We start from the raw sequence: 14,345 nt of genomic DNA, 5'->3' as shown, positions 1-14,345 counted from the left end.
TATATATATATATATATATATATATATATATATATATATTTATATATATATTTATATATACAATACATTTTGTATTTGGAATAAAAACATCCATTTTTAACCACACTGTTAGAAATTTTTATTTAAATATTTTTTGTTATTATTTCGCCCACTTGATATGACGCATACTAGGATACGTTAAAAACAATTATACCCAATCTTTACGCTTTTTTTTTTTTTCAATACAAAATTTGAACGGTCTTCATTCTCTCTCTCTCTCTCTCTCGCTCGCTCGCTCGCGCTCTCGCTCTCGCTCTCTCTTCAAAGACCTTTATTTTTTTTTCTCCTAGCTTGATATTTTATAATACTTTTTTTTTTGTTATTAATCTAGCTGAGGGAGATGAAATTGATAAAACAAAAGTAGTAAAGTCGACAAGTGTTACATGAAAAATATGATACGATTGTCGAGCTGATGTTTGAAACAAATTAAAATTGTAAATATTATATTAAATTAATGTAAAATTATAAGAATTATAATAATTATGCATACATGTGATTATTAATGAGAATGTATATGTGTACACAATACGATATTGAACATATCGAAAATTTGATTTTTTTGGAAAGATTTCTTTCGGCATATACATACATTGAACACATATTAAGTGATTTTTAAATTAATTACGTTTTCATATTACGAATGTTCATAACTTCATCCATGGATATGTATATGTGTTGTACGTGAGTATATATATATATGTATGTATGTATGTATATATATACATATGTTGTGTATATGTGCGTATGTGCGTGTGCGTGTGTATATTTGTATATTTTTTATGTGTTTACAACATATACTTGAACTTGTATAGTGTTTGGTAGATCGGTAGATCTTTCCAGTTCTTTTTATATATTTTTTTTTATCCCTATAAAAAGCCCAATATAATAACATTTTTTTTAACGAAAATAAAGAAATTACTGTGAACTCGCAAAACGCGTTAAGATAGATAGATTGAAGAAGCACTAAGTTCCAAGCAAGAAAAAAAAAAGTATACCGTGTACTTTTTCTCTTTTCTCGAATAATTGCATTTCACACACGAGCGTCTTCCATGGCATTGAGATAACATAATGATATTGGACGACAATGATTCGATTAAATGATGAAATATTTTAGGCTGTTGAATATAAATTGTGTGATCTAATACACATGACACAAGAAAAATGGCGGTTGCTATTTGGAAATTTTACAATAATAATTCTTATATTACAGTGGCCTTTCGTTTATCTTCACTTCTCTCAAATATTTATAAAAATAAATACTTTGAAAAAGTGGCTTCGTTTACTACGGTAATTAATTATATCGGAACAATAATAAATAATTATTTCATTCAAAATAAATAAATAATTTGCTTTCTTTAGCATTCGTTTCGCATTATTTAATATGCGATTTACGAGAGAGAAAAAAAAAAAAAAAAAGATAAAAGCGGTTTTCTCGTTCAAGAATTCGTAACACCGCTTAATTATAAAAAAATATGAACAATTATATTCGATTTCGAGTAATTATTTTTCTGGATCCTTAGCGAGAAGGTCGTTTCGCACGTACGTACGTATTTTCAAAAATTCGTTTACATCGTTAATAACCTTAATTTATACACATATCATGAATTTTCGCTTTATTTTACGAACATCGATTTGCGCCTTATGCTTGAATTATGTCTATTTCTTTTGACAAAAAAAAAAAAAAAAATTCATTTTAAAATTGAAAGTAATAAAAAAATTAATCGATTTACAAAATTGCATTTAGGAACTGTGAGACACATGTCTCGTATCACGTTATTTAAATATAATTGAAATAATCGTTTCACTTAGATGAATCAAAAGAAAATTAAATTATATTTGATAAAAACATTTGAATTCAATTCATCTTTGTCAAAACCATACAAATATTATCGATAAACTATATATATTATATATATGATTTCTCTCTTAATAATATGTGTAAGGCTGCAATATCGGCGCACGTAATAAATTGTACATAATAAACCATTTAATTAAATTGCTCATTTTAATACAATATTCATTTATATGGAACAGTATAGTTTTATCCTTTTCTGGAACGCTTGCGAAAAGGAAATGCTTATTATTTGTCTCTATTACTGATACTCGTGTGACTTCTCGGACATGTTTATATACAATTGAAATATTAACTTACTAATTATAGGACTCATCGCAGACATAGGCAAGAAGCAAACGTTCTAGAAGAACTTGATGTATTTGATTGTGTGCTATTCTTTTAACGTTAAGGTATCTAAAAATTGTACATTTATTGTCACTGTACAGGCTTATTTATTTAAGTACGGACCCCTCTTTATCGAGCATTATCGATCTTTTATTTCGCAACAATGACAGACATCGTAACGGTGTTCATCAAAGTTTATCGATTCAGCTCTCAGGTTCCTTTACGTTAAAAAAATATCACGAATAAAAAATTGCTAACACTCGTGACACGTATAAACAAATTAGACCCTTTTTATCGTTTTGAACATTATATCTTTTTATGCTAGGCTATTTTTTTTTTTTTATCGTATTGAGATTCTTAATTCATAAAGATGCATCAGAAACGTGACGAATGTTTCAAATAACATTTGATCCGTTTTTTTTTCTTTTTTCTTTTTTTTAAATGGAAATCATCCAAAAGTTCTCTCAATTTTTAACACGTCATCTTTACAAATCCGATTCACCATATAGAGCAGTAGAGAACGAACGATAATCTAATGCCCCAGGAATTGCGTTCGGTCCTTTATAAGGTGGCATTCGTTGAATACAATACTCAGCCTGATCAGGTGGCAATTCTCTTCTCAATTCATCTGCCAAGATGTACGGCTAAACGAATATACGAATTAGCAATAATTAATTTGTGTCTTGTGAAATGATATTATACTTTTTTATTATATAAATAAAAGCATTGCAAACCTTGTCTCCGGCAAGTATACGGAAACTATCGATAACTTGTTCAGCCGTATCCGTATCGGTGGACTCACGGGTCATAAAGTCTAGGAACGCATCAAAGTGTACGTAACCAGAATTATTTGGATCAACAATGGCTAGGATACGTTGGAAATCGATATCGCCTTGCCTATCCTTCCCAATAGAATATCCAAGTGAAACGAGACAAGACTTGAATTCATCAGGAGCCAATCTACCTGTACGATTCTTATCGAAATGATTGAAACTACTACGAAATTCGTTAAGTTGTTCTTGCGTAATACCCTGTAATATATATATATATATATATATATACGTTAAATTTATACGAGTATTTATATTACTACGAGAAAAATAATAAATTACAATTCTTAAAAAAGAAAAAAAAAAACTCACCTTCGAATCTCTGGTAAGAATTTGATTTTCGACCTCGTTGATATTACGATTTATAGAGGTGAGTAATTGTTCCCATCCAACGCGTAATGTCTCCATGGTGTATTGAGTATATCGGTTCTCAAATATCATACCCTCTTGAACAGCTTGATGAATCTTTTCGAGTTCTTCAAGATGAACTTTGTACTGATAAACTGCCTGTTCGTATTCTTTCAAACGATGCAGTTGGTCTTCCAGAGTACCCTGAAGACCGAGGCCGATAGCTGTAACTGCGTCCAATTGGCGTTCTATCCAGGGCCCGACTGCATTAGCTTTCTCAGCAAATTGTCGTCGAAGCAATTCGTTGTTCTGTTGTTTACGAAGCTCCGCTTGAAGCGTACCATCGCGTTGAGGTACAAGTTGCCTGACATCGCTCCATTTCTTCGTAAGATCCAAAGCAGTTAGGGTGGTGTACGGATTTTCAAGGCCACCAGGGATTTGGAATTGTTTCACTATCGACTCGACCTCGCGCACCAATCCCACGATAGCGTTGTATTCCTTATCAGCCTCGCCCAGAGTTGCTTTAAACGCCGCGTGAGCATCCATCAATCCTTGAATCTCCTCCATCGTGTGGACGATGAACATATCTACTAAATCTTCCCTGGTTCCGTCCAACCAGTTATTAAACGGCTGGGGATCATATAACGACAATTAAATACGTTTACATACATTTTTTTAAATACATAACATAAAATGGCGACAAAATGAACTCACAGCAGCCCGCTTAGCAAATTCCAAATGCAGAACGTCGATCTTTTCAAGAATACGCTCAGCTTCGTCTAGCGCTTGACGCCTACGTTGGGTAAGAGTACCCAAACGATCCCACTGATCGCAAATTCGTTGACACCTAGCATTAACGGACGCGCTATCGTGATATTCCAGAGTGCTGAAAAAAGAGAAAGAAAGAAAAGACACGATTCGTATTTGTTCCTCGCCGGAAAAGATCCCATCGCCTCTCACAGGATCATCACAAATATTCCACGTACTTGAGCTCTTGAGCGATAGCGGCTATCTGCTCTACGCGATCCTGATGAGCAGCAAGGTCCGATTCGAAAGCTTCGTGCTTTTTCTTCAAAGCTTTGAGTTCGTTGAGCTTGCATTGTCGGAAGTGTTGCGACGTAAGCATCTCTTCCTTTCCTGCTGTCCATTCTTCGTGCGCATCAGCTTTGTGCTTGAATTTCTGAGCCAAATGTTCCAAGCGTTCGAGACGCATCATTTCGGACAACAGCCACTCTTCGAACGATTTCTCTGCCAACTCCAAACCTACGAACGAATCGAATCTTAATACTTTTTAATAAAAAAGAAAATATGTATATTCAAAATCGAATGTTTCACCTTTCCAAGCCTTATTTATATCGGATACCATTTTCCCCTCTGTTGGCATATAAGCAGGTCGATTGCTCAATCTCAATTTCGTTTGCAAAGTATTGAAATTCGTTTCCAGTTTAGCCTTTTGCTCGACCCGGGGTGGTTTGTGCTTACGACGATACGTTCTATATTCTTCCAATTTCTTCTGGCAACCGGCAAGGGAGTTGTCGGTCTGTCGACTAGCCAACCAAGGCATAGTTCGCCTGATCCACTCCAACAAATCAGACGCCAGACGTTCGTATTCTTCCATCAGCCTTTCGTTTTCCTGATTCACTTTCAGAACTTTGCATATTCTATTCGCGGCTGTCTCTGCCTATATTGTAATATAAATATATATATGTTAATTAAAAAAGAAAACAAAATCAAACAGAAAAATAAATTTTCTTTTATATATATATATATATATTCATTGTTTTGAACACATTCGTATTTCTTTGATTGAAATTCAATTCAATCGATCGAATTATTTATGCGATAGTTTATTATTATTGGTTAATTTTTGCAATCACACACCTTTTGCGCACCGCTAAAACAGTGGTAGTACGAAGAAACGTAGGTCATCACAGCTCGTTCATCAGGCATTGCTGTATTTCGCATATCTAAAAAAAAACACATTCGGAAAACTCAAACCATGCAATGTTAGCATAAAAGTGTCCATCGAAAAATTTTTTTGTTTTTTTCTTTTTTTTCTTTTTTTTCTATCGATACTTCGATAATCGTAATAATTCGTTCGATAATAATTGAAAGATATACTAGAAAGATATGTAATAATTGTCTCTAGTTAATAACATCATGGTCATGTACACTATAGGAGTGATAAAAAAAAATTATATACATACAGTTAAATAAAAAAAAAAATCTTAAAAAAAGACTTTTTTTTTTTTTTGTAAAAGTATGTAACATTTGGAACAATAAACAATCATAACAGTTATACAATGAAATTAGCATAACGAAACACTGTTAAGTGTAAGCAAACGATCGTAATGTATTAGTATTAGTAAAAGAGTGAAAGAGCACAGGTCATTTTGTAACCAAAGTAAGGGAACAACACGCATTTCTTTACGCTGACCTGCTGAGCACCTTGGAACGCGTGGTAGTAGCAGGACACGTACGTCATGATTGCACGCTCATCTGGCTTGGGTGTGTTGATCAAATCTATATGATATTAAGGGAATATAACATTAAGAATTTGTACGTTTTAATGAAATAGTGAAAGCTCACTTCATCGTATTTCCATCCTAAACGCCAAGAAAATGCCTAAAGTATAGGTTAAAAAAGTTAACCTCTCGCGTTAACATCGCGACAAGATATTTATATATAGTTTGAAATTTTTTGTTTTCTATTGCTTTGATAAAACATTTTTTTGAAGGATTAAACAAACGTGTACTTACCATCGGGATCTAACATACGAGGAATGTCGAGATATTTTTCAGCAACATCGAAGGCAGTGTTCAAATTCTCTAAAGGATTATCCTTGCTAAGTTTATTATAATCGATAAGATCCGGTCGATGACGATGAATAAGAGCGCAAAACGCCAAGCCATCCTTGAACGACAGATGGAAGTTTTGAACATTGACATTTTTATACGGTGCAGTTTTTCGCTGGCACCACAGTAGAAGACCTTCCTTAGCAGTCATTTCCTCCACGGAAATATCTTGAATAGCAAATCTTAATATAATGGTCCAGATCATACCCAATGTCATCTTCAAATTGCCATCCACAATTTCTATTCGAGAATTATAAATAATTAAATTAATTAAATTTACAAACTCGTTGGTTACAATATAATTGTGTGAAACGAATAACGATCCTAAATATTTACCCTCTGCTCCAATAGATACTAATTTTACGCCTTTACTGGCAATATAATCAAGAGCTTTGTTCACATTTGCAATCTTGTGGAACCTCATCTTTCCTCTGTCCGGTCTTGGAAGTGTTTCGCCAGAAATTACCTCGAGCAGTAACATTAATTTCAGTCCATTTCTAAAATCCTCCTCGATCGATTCTATGGCGGTTCCCGCTTTGCGAAGATGCGAATTGCACCATGCTGTGAATGTCTGAAAGTATAAATATGTATATACGTACATTGAAATATGATATTATTGATGGACTAATAAATATTATTATAATAAATATGATACAAAATCCAAATTAAATTAAATAAATCAATGTTTCATGGTTTTAAAAAGATTTTAAAATGAAGAATTGAGCTTGACTGCTACTTAGTGTATATTTTAGTAACGACCCCAATCACTCTTGCTATATATATCTTCTGTCCCGGTTCTTAAATTGTTCTTCCTATTGGCCAGACTAAAGATTTTCAAACCCTTGATATCTTGTAACAAAAAATTCGATAAATCTAAACAATAAGCAAAATGTTTTCCATTTCACGATTAATCAATCCAATTTATTATATTTTGAAAATTAAATATTTATTTGTTAGAATCAAAATATTGAAATTATGAAAGCATAATTATAGAACATAAATGTTTCTTCGTCATCTTTTTACTAAACGTATATTATAATATTAATGAAAATACACAAATCTTAGAACAATTTACCAATTTCATTATAATTTCATTTGAAATATAATTAGAAAAATAATATAAATAATGTAAATAATTTTAATGAATTATTTTTATTATTATTAAAAAAAAATTTTATTATTATTACGTTTATCAAAAATTATGTACTTTTAATCATAATACATTTATAACAAAATAATAAATATTATGGAAACATATTATGAAAATTTTTATAACATTATAGATAAATAATATCGTTAAGATATGAATTATACATCGTTAACAAAATGCATGAGAACTTGAAAAAATTATGAATCGGCATTTGTGAAGTTTTTTTAAAGAAATATAAAACAGAAAGAGAAAAATATTGTCTGAAATTTAATACGGGTAGCGTGAAGCGCGACCGGCCAAAATTGGACATGAGCCACCTTAACTTGTACGAGCGCTCTAAGATCTATTTGTAAAACATTGACTCCTCCCGCGCTGAGCGCCTAAGCATTTCGAAAACATTCTGATCCATTTTATTTTCGATAAGAATATTAAATTGATATTTTTTTATTTACAGTTAACGCATTATCTATTCGGTCTTTAGTTCAATTATCGGCGTTTATTTATATAACTCAAGCTTATCGACGTCTCTAATTTAACCGATAAGTAAAAAATTTAGTGAAAAACAAAAAAAAATATATTAAATCGAAAGAAATAACGCACGAATCTTTGAATTTTGTTAAGAATTATATCGAATGATACAAAAATTATTAAGGGATTAAATTTATTCGCTGATATAATATCCGATATATATCTATATGCATGAGAATCATGATCACATTTCTCGTGGGTAACCAAATTCTGTTTCAAAAATACGTTTCGTGAGAATTCAAAAACATTTTATGATCTCGTAACCTTTTCTAACGCAATCATTCCTATAATTCTATAAATATCTATAACGTTTTGTTTTTTTCCCCTGTATAATTGCATAATAGAAAAGGTTAGAAATATTACCGACCCAGCAAACTCTATTATGTAAATGGTAGCTTTACAAAAATTAAAACGAATATCGAATTATGTAAACAAACAGTTATAATTGCAGAATAACAATGTATTACGAGGCTTTCTTTACTTACATTCGTGACTCATCTCTATCCTTCTATAAATGAAAGGAATGTCTCACGTGGCGGTGTGTTAATGACACGACGTTATAAACACAAACGATTTCTATGATACTTTATTATCGATCGATCTATTGCAAAAATCACGTGTTACGTATTTTTGCGCCATCTAATCAATTTTTTTTTCTCTTTTTTTAATCAAATCGTTAATTAATTGCGACAATCGTATCTTACGAAAGAAAAAAAAAAATATATATATATATATATATATATATAAAACTTGAATAATCATACATTTTTACATTTATTAATATTTTTACATCTACCTGCACTGATACCAAAAATAAACGCAGTTAAACATGAAACGGCTTGAATACGATGCACATAATTCACGTAACCCAAATTCTAAATATCGCGCGTGAACATGCTTGCAATTTATGTCTATTCTTAAATTCAACATTGAATTTTTATCCGTATCGAACTTCCGTAAGCTAAAAAGAAGATACCAAAGTGCACAAATTCTTCTCCTATTTTTTCTCCTATTTTACCATATTTTAAACGATATAATATATGAAATTCATCGTCAGTGAATAATTATCAAATCAATTAATGAAGCTTTTTACGCAATTTTGCTTCACCTTGAAATACATCAACCTAAGGCCAAAATGTGAGATAAAATATTGAGATTGAGGAATCCAATTGGCAAGTTTTACTTATGATACACGTGACGATCGCACAATAAAATTATCATAAAAAATATTGACGAGAATTGATGTAATTTATTGCTGACATATCGTAAATTATCGCGCCACTCTATCGATATATATCAATCTTGATGTATGTAGAAACGAGTTTTGGAAAACAGATCAACAGGTAGCCTATGTAGTCGGTTGTAAATAGTAACGATTGTATGTATATACAACAAAGTTGAATGCTTTTGACGAAAGAGATCTTCGATAGAAAACGATCGTTCTGCTTGTCTTCTGTGGAATCTATCGTTCGATAGCTCGATGTCGCGAGCTAATCGACCGCGGGAACTTTCGCGATTGTACGTGACGTGAGCAGTTCAGGTAAAAGAATCCCAAGGAAAAAGATATTACGGTACGATCATTTTCATTTTCTGAGCGCGCAGTGTCGAAAATAAGTCTGGAGTATCATACGTAACGAAAAACATCATGGTCGACGTTCTATTTACGGACAGTATCAAGGGAGCGGACGGAAATACTGAAAATTCATTCAAAGAAACTATTCCAACCGGTTTAACATTAAGCGTAGATTATTATCGCGTAATTATCGTTCGACCTTTGCGAACGACGAAATAGTCGACTGAAAATAGCGAATCGTGGGTGTCGAATTGCATTTTAACGAAGTATAATCATCGAATCGGTAATAAACAGAGGATAGAAAAGTGTTTCGCGCGTGCGGAACTTATCATCGCATAACAATCGGCTTACTGGTGCATAGTATAGTATGGGTCACCCGATTCCAATCTAAGATTTGGCGCACAGCCGAAACTTCTCAAAGGTTAACGATCTTCTCATTCGCATCAAGGAAGAAATCGATCGATCGCCCCGTGTCACTCGCAACTTTTTCGATTTTCTTTTAATAATATTTCTCTTCTCCTCTAACCGTATGAAATAATTATATGAAACTCTTCTTGGAACTATATTACTAATAAATAAAAAGAAATAGATCTAGATATTTGTATTTATAACCGAAATAGATGAGGAAACTTGAAAAGTTTAATACAATAGTTTAATAAATATATATAACAATGTATTGGGAAAGGTTAAACACCGGTTAAGTTTGAAAATGGCAATTAATCAAAGAGGATATGGACCTCGGCTATGATAGATGTCTTCGGCTGGTTGCAATATCTATATATATCGTCTATTTATACGATAAAGTCAGACGCTGTGCGAACGGAAACAACGATGAAAGTATTGCATACATCGATGCCGCATATCCCTGACAAACCATAGCGGAGTCCCACCGTATCGCATTGCGATACTAGTGACCAGTTGACAGTAATAAGTAACCAGTTAGATAAGCGATTCCATAACCTTCGACGATTCCACGCAACACATTTCTACGTAGATGCGTTTCGCTATAACGATCGTTAATTTCTTCAATCGTATAGGATACAATTTATGATGAAATCCTGAATATTGATCAAAGCCTGCGATATTAAAATCAAATTGTTTTTAAATTATCCAGCGATGAAAAATTTTCAGTAACGAAAAACGATAATTGATATACGAGAGAATAACTAAAGTTAATTCCTTTAAGCTAAGAATAGAGGATAAAATCAAATAGAAATTACGAAATAAGGGGAAGTATTCGAATATATAATATATTCGAAATTTTATAAAAAATTATACATTTAACAATTAATCAATAATCAATAATCCATATATATTCATTTATCTATTCGTTATATGAAAGATACATGGAATATTCTAAGAATTATATCTACTATTTATAAATGAAAATATTGATAAAACTCTTATTGAATATACAAACCACGACATAAATTTATATAAAGAAAATAAAAATATTCAGATTGAAAATTTCTATTTTTACAATATTAAATAATCAGTAGATATGTAAAAATTTTAAATTCGAATAGCATTATTAATAACATTAAAATATTATTATTTATTCCGGATTCATGATAAATCATCAATAGAAATACTTATTATCGATGTACTGACATAAACACGTGAAATACAAGATAAGATTGATATTCAGGTAAAAAGTCCGATTTGAAAAAATAGAAACAAGAAAATAAAATTTAATGACCATAATTTCATAAGAACAATAACTAATTCTATGCGAATTCTATTTCAGTTTAATTTGCAGAACCAATTGTCAAATATCCTTCTGTAATAATTGTATACAATCAGTATTTTAAACAATGATATCGGATGAAATTCTTTAAAACTCAAGAAATATCAACGAAATTACCATGCCTCCAAGTGATTCAGTGCTCGATTATTTTTATCATAAAGTCTGAAAATACAATCCAAAGGGCTGCGGTTTAGCATCATATGTAATCGAGTCAGACCTGAGAGCCTTGAGCCTCTGCCAAAAATGAAGAAAACATTTTCAACGCGTACTTGAAGCTGTTCCATTTTATCAATTCACACCGTATTAATCTATCTTCCTTCTACCTTGTTCGAATAATTCTTATAGCGTGATTATCTCTTCATATATCGTAAATCGAAATTTTCATTTGTGAATTGTGTAAAGAAATCCATTGTCAATCAAAAATATTTTGCATTCCAATATTTTTACGAGACATTTCAAAATATTATATATAAATGTAAATAATAAAATTAACAAAGAAGCAAAAAATATATAATTTCAGATATATAATTAGAATGTAATTTCTAAATGCTGAAAAAAATCATAAAGCAATTACATTTTTCTATGAATTTTCTATCAATTCTATAAATGAAACTAAAACTCAAAACTGATTAAATTTTTATCAAAAGATGCAATTGATTTAACTGTTAGATAATATTAAGAAACTTTGAAAAAAACACATATTATTAATAACTCATATAAAATAAAAATGATTACAATACAAAATATACTTTTTTCACTTTTTTCAAACATACTTTTTCATTTTTTAAGAAAAGATTGTAGACAATGGATCAACTTTTTATATATTCACACTGTTGTATTTGAAAAATTGTATTGTGTTCCGTGAGGTTATGTACAGTAGTTCAAAAATTTAACAGTCAAATGTTCCATAAATGATGAATGTTCAAAATATAAAAATTACACCTTTTTAATTATGTTTATCAAAAGTTCTTGTCATACACAATACCTAAAAGTATAATAATAATAAAATACATCCGATTTATTTATCCAATAAAACATACATATTATTTTTGAACAGTATAATAATAGAATTAAAATTTTTTATCAAGATAAAAGAAAATATGTAAAATATTATTAAATGGAAAAAGAATAAACTTAATTTACCTTTTTCTGCTGTTTTTCCCAAGCCGGGTCCAAAAGACCTTCTCTCTCCCATTCTTCTTCTGGCTCCATGTATCCGTCTCCGTAAGCTTCCATGTCGTTCATCCTTTCGCGGATATTTCACGTTCCTTTAAATGTAAATGATTTCTGTGTGACACAGCTACAGACATTTCTGTATATAAAAATCAACAAACACTTGACTATGTTTTTCATATGATGATTTTGATAATAATCCAGATTGATAATTTTGTTCGAACTTTTCTTACACTTGTATGATAATAAAAAGCATGATGATTTAATATATTTTTAATAAGAAAATAAAATTTTAATAAAATATAAAGCAATAAGAAATCCACGCGCGCACAATTAAATAGAATAATAGAAGAGGGTAAAAAAAGGGAAAAATGAAAATAAAAATAGAAAAAATAAATTATTTTTTAAAAAAATGAAAAAAATGGAAATAACAGAATGGAAAAGTGGTGTACGTTTTGTAACATGAAAACGTACCCGCTAAGTCCAGAAAACGTTCGGTTCGTGTCGTTCTTTCTCTCGCGCTGACCCCTCTGCCACGAGTCTGACACTCGATTTGCTCACCGGCGTACGAGCTTCCCCTCCCACATTCTCTCTCTCTCTCTCTCTCTCTCTCTCTCTCTCTCTCTCTCTCTCTCTCTCTCTCTCTCTCTCTCTCTCTCTCTCTCTGTATACTTTTTCCTTGTTCCTCTTACACATTAACTTACTCGCTCACTTTCCCTGATTTTGTTCGTACCATTAATCCAACACCCCGTTACCCTTTCAAATATTCAGTTTTCATGAAACAGGCTTTATACTTAATCACTATGAATTATTTATAATTTTATCTATAATCCATTTAAAATATGCTAATAATATATAAATACATGATAAATTGAAAATTCCATTAATTAACAAAATACATATGTCTTTATCAGAATATATATATGTACATTATCTTTCATTCTTTCATATCTCATATTATTGCATTTAATAATATTTTTCTTTTTTACAAAATAAAATATAATATATATGAAATTTAATTATTAAATTATATATGAACCTTTATTATGAATCTTTATTTATAATTCAAAATTTAATCGTAATTTAATTTAATAAATATTTTATAATATAATCATAAATTATATTCAAAAATCAAATGAAAAAGAATTTCATTCATTTACTATTAGAATATTATTTTTGTTCAAAACGCATACAATTGATTAAAATGAAAAGAAATGATATGTAATTTGAAACATAATAAATTTCATTTAAATAAAATTTTATGATGAATGAATGAAGTAGTTTCATAAGATTTTTACAATATAATAAAATCTTGTTATATTTATTAATCTGTTTCAAAACCATTTAAAACTAAGTTTCATAGAAAACTACATACCCCAATACATCTGCCGAAACTAACCTCCGTTCTTCTTTTAAACGCGAATCTCGCCCAGCAAACGACTTAGAGAATACGAAGATATCGAAAATAGTATCAAAGACGACGAAGACACCTGATTCACCCACACACGATAAAAATAGTACGATAATTCGCGTGAAATTCCCAAAACAACGAGAGCAACACCATTCCTCCGAAACTTCACGGACGAGCAAACATAAACATTTTATATCTAGAACGGCAACAATTACATCTATTTCTTCTAAATCACAATTTTTTATTTCTTACTTATTTTGAAATTTTTTATTATTTATTATTTCCAATTTAAAAAATAGTAGTAATATATATTTTCTAGTAATAAATTATAATGAATTTTATATTATTATAAATTATATATACATTTTTATTATGTATTATATAAAATTAATGAATTACAATTTTATTATAAATTTATAATTTTTTTTATATAAAATTATATATATTATGTATATGTACATATATATACATTTTATAAAAAATTTTTTTATAAAAAATTTAAAAATATAAAA

At 30.3% G+C, this 14,345-nt stretch overlaps 1 protein-coding gene and 1 long non-coding RNA gene across 11 annotated transcripts; one reads left to right on the top strand and one right to left on the bottom strand.

Annotated features, from left to right (window-relative positions):
- Positions 1 to 93: 93 nt before the first annotated feature.
- On the bottom strand, positions 94 to 14,031 carry LOC107994688 (alpha-actinin, sarcomeric). 10 transcript variants are annotated; one of them, XM_017051748.3, is made up of 12 exons: positions 12,897 to 14,015; positions 12,393 to 12,517; positions 6,588 to 6,822; positions 6,156 to 6,491; positions 5,830 to 5,919; positions 5,278 to 5,363; positions 4,732 to 5,077; positions 4,383 to 4,659; positions 4,111 to 4,282; positions 3,361 to 4,026; positions 2,953 to 3,249; positions 94 to 2,862 (listed from the first exon to the last, which is right to left on the bottom strand). In XM_017051748.3, exons 2-12 carry the CDS (start codon positions 12,492 to 12,494, stop codon positions 2,704 to 2,706), a joined length of 2,766 nt encoding a protein of 921 aa, XP_016907237.1. In that variant the 5' UTR covers positions 12,495 to 12,517; positions 12,897 to 14,015; the 3' UTR covers positions 94 to 2,703. The 10 variants fall into 10 exon arrangements, with proteins under 10 accessions (XP_016907237.1, XP_061938446.1, XP_016907195.1 ...); XM_062082462.1 differs by lacking the exon at positions 5,830 to 5,919 and having other exon boundaries at positions 13,798 to 14,031; XM_017051706.3 differs by lacking the exon at positions 5,278 to 5,363 and having other exon boundaries at positions 5,834 to 5,919; positions 13,798 to 14,026.
- LOC133667019 (uncharacterized) lies at positions 8,697 to 12,396 on the top strand. The gene is made up of 2 exons (XR_009832085.1): positions 8,697 to 11,150; positions 11,250 to 12,396. It is a non-coding gene; the product is annotated as an uncharacterized LOC133667019 (long non-coding RNA).
- Positions 14,032 to 14,345: the final 314 nt, after the last annotated feature.

Source organism: Apis cerana, linkage group LG11, assembly GCF_029169275.1.
Source record: "Apis cerana isolate GH-2021 linkage group LG11, AcerK_1.0, whole genome shotgun sequence".
NCBI classification, from domain to species: Eukaryota; Metazoa; Arthropoda; class Insecta; order Hymenoptera; family Apidae; genus Apis; species Apis cerana.
This window is presented reverse-complemented; position numbering and strand designations above follow the sequence as displayed.

Bases quoted from the DNA above. Each gene is read 5' to 3' on its own strand.
- LOC107994688 (XM_017051748.3), bottom strand. From the start codon at position 12,494: ATGAACGACATGGAAGCTTACGGAGACGGATACATGGAGCCAGAAGAA. The intron at 5,078-5,277 runs GTGTGTGATTGC...ATTACAATATAG, and splicing joins GTTTTAGCGGTGCGCAAAAG to GCAGAGACAGCCGCGAATAG. The intron at 4,660-4,731 runs GTGAAACATTCG...ATTCGTTCGTAG, and splicing joins TATAAATAAGGCTTGGAAAG to GTTTGGAGTTGGCAGAGAAA.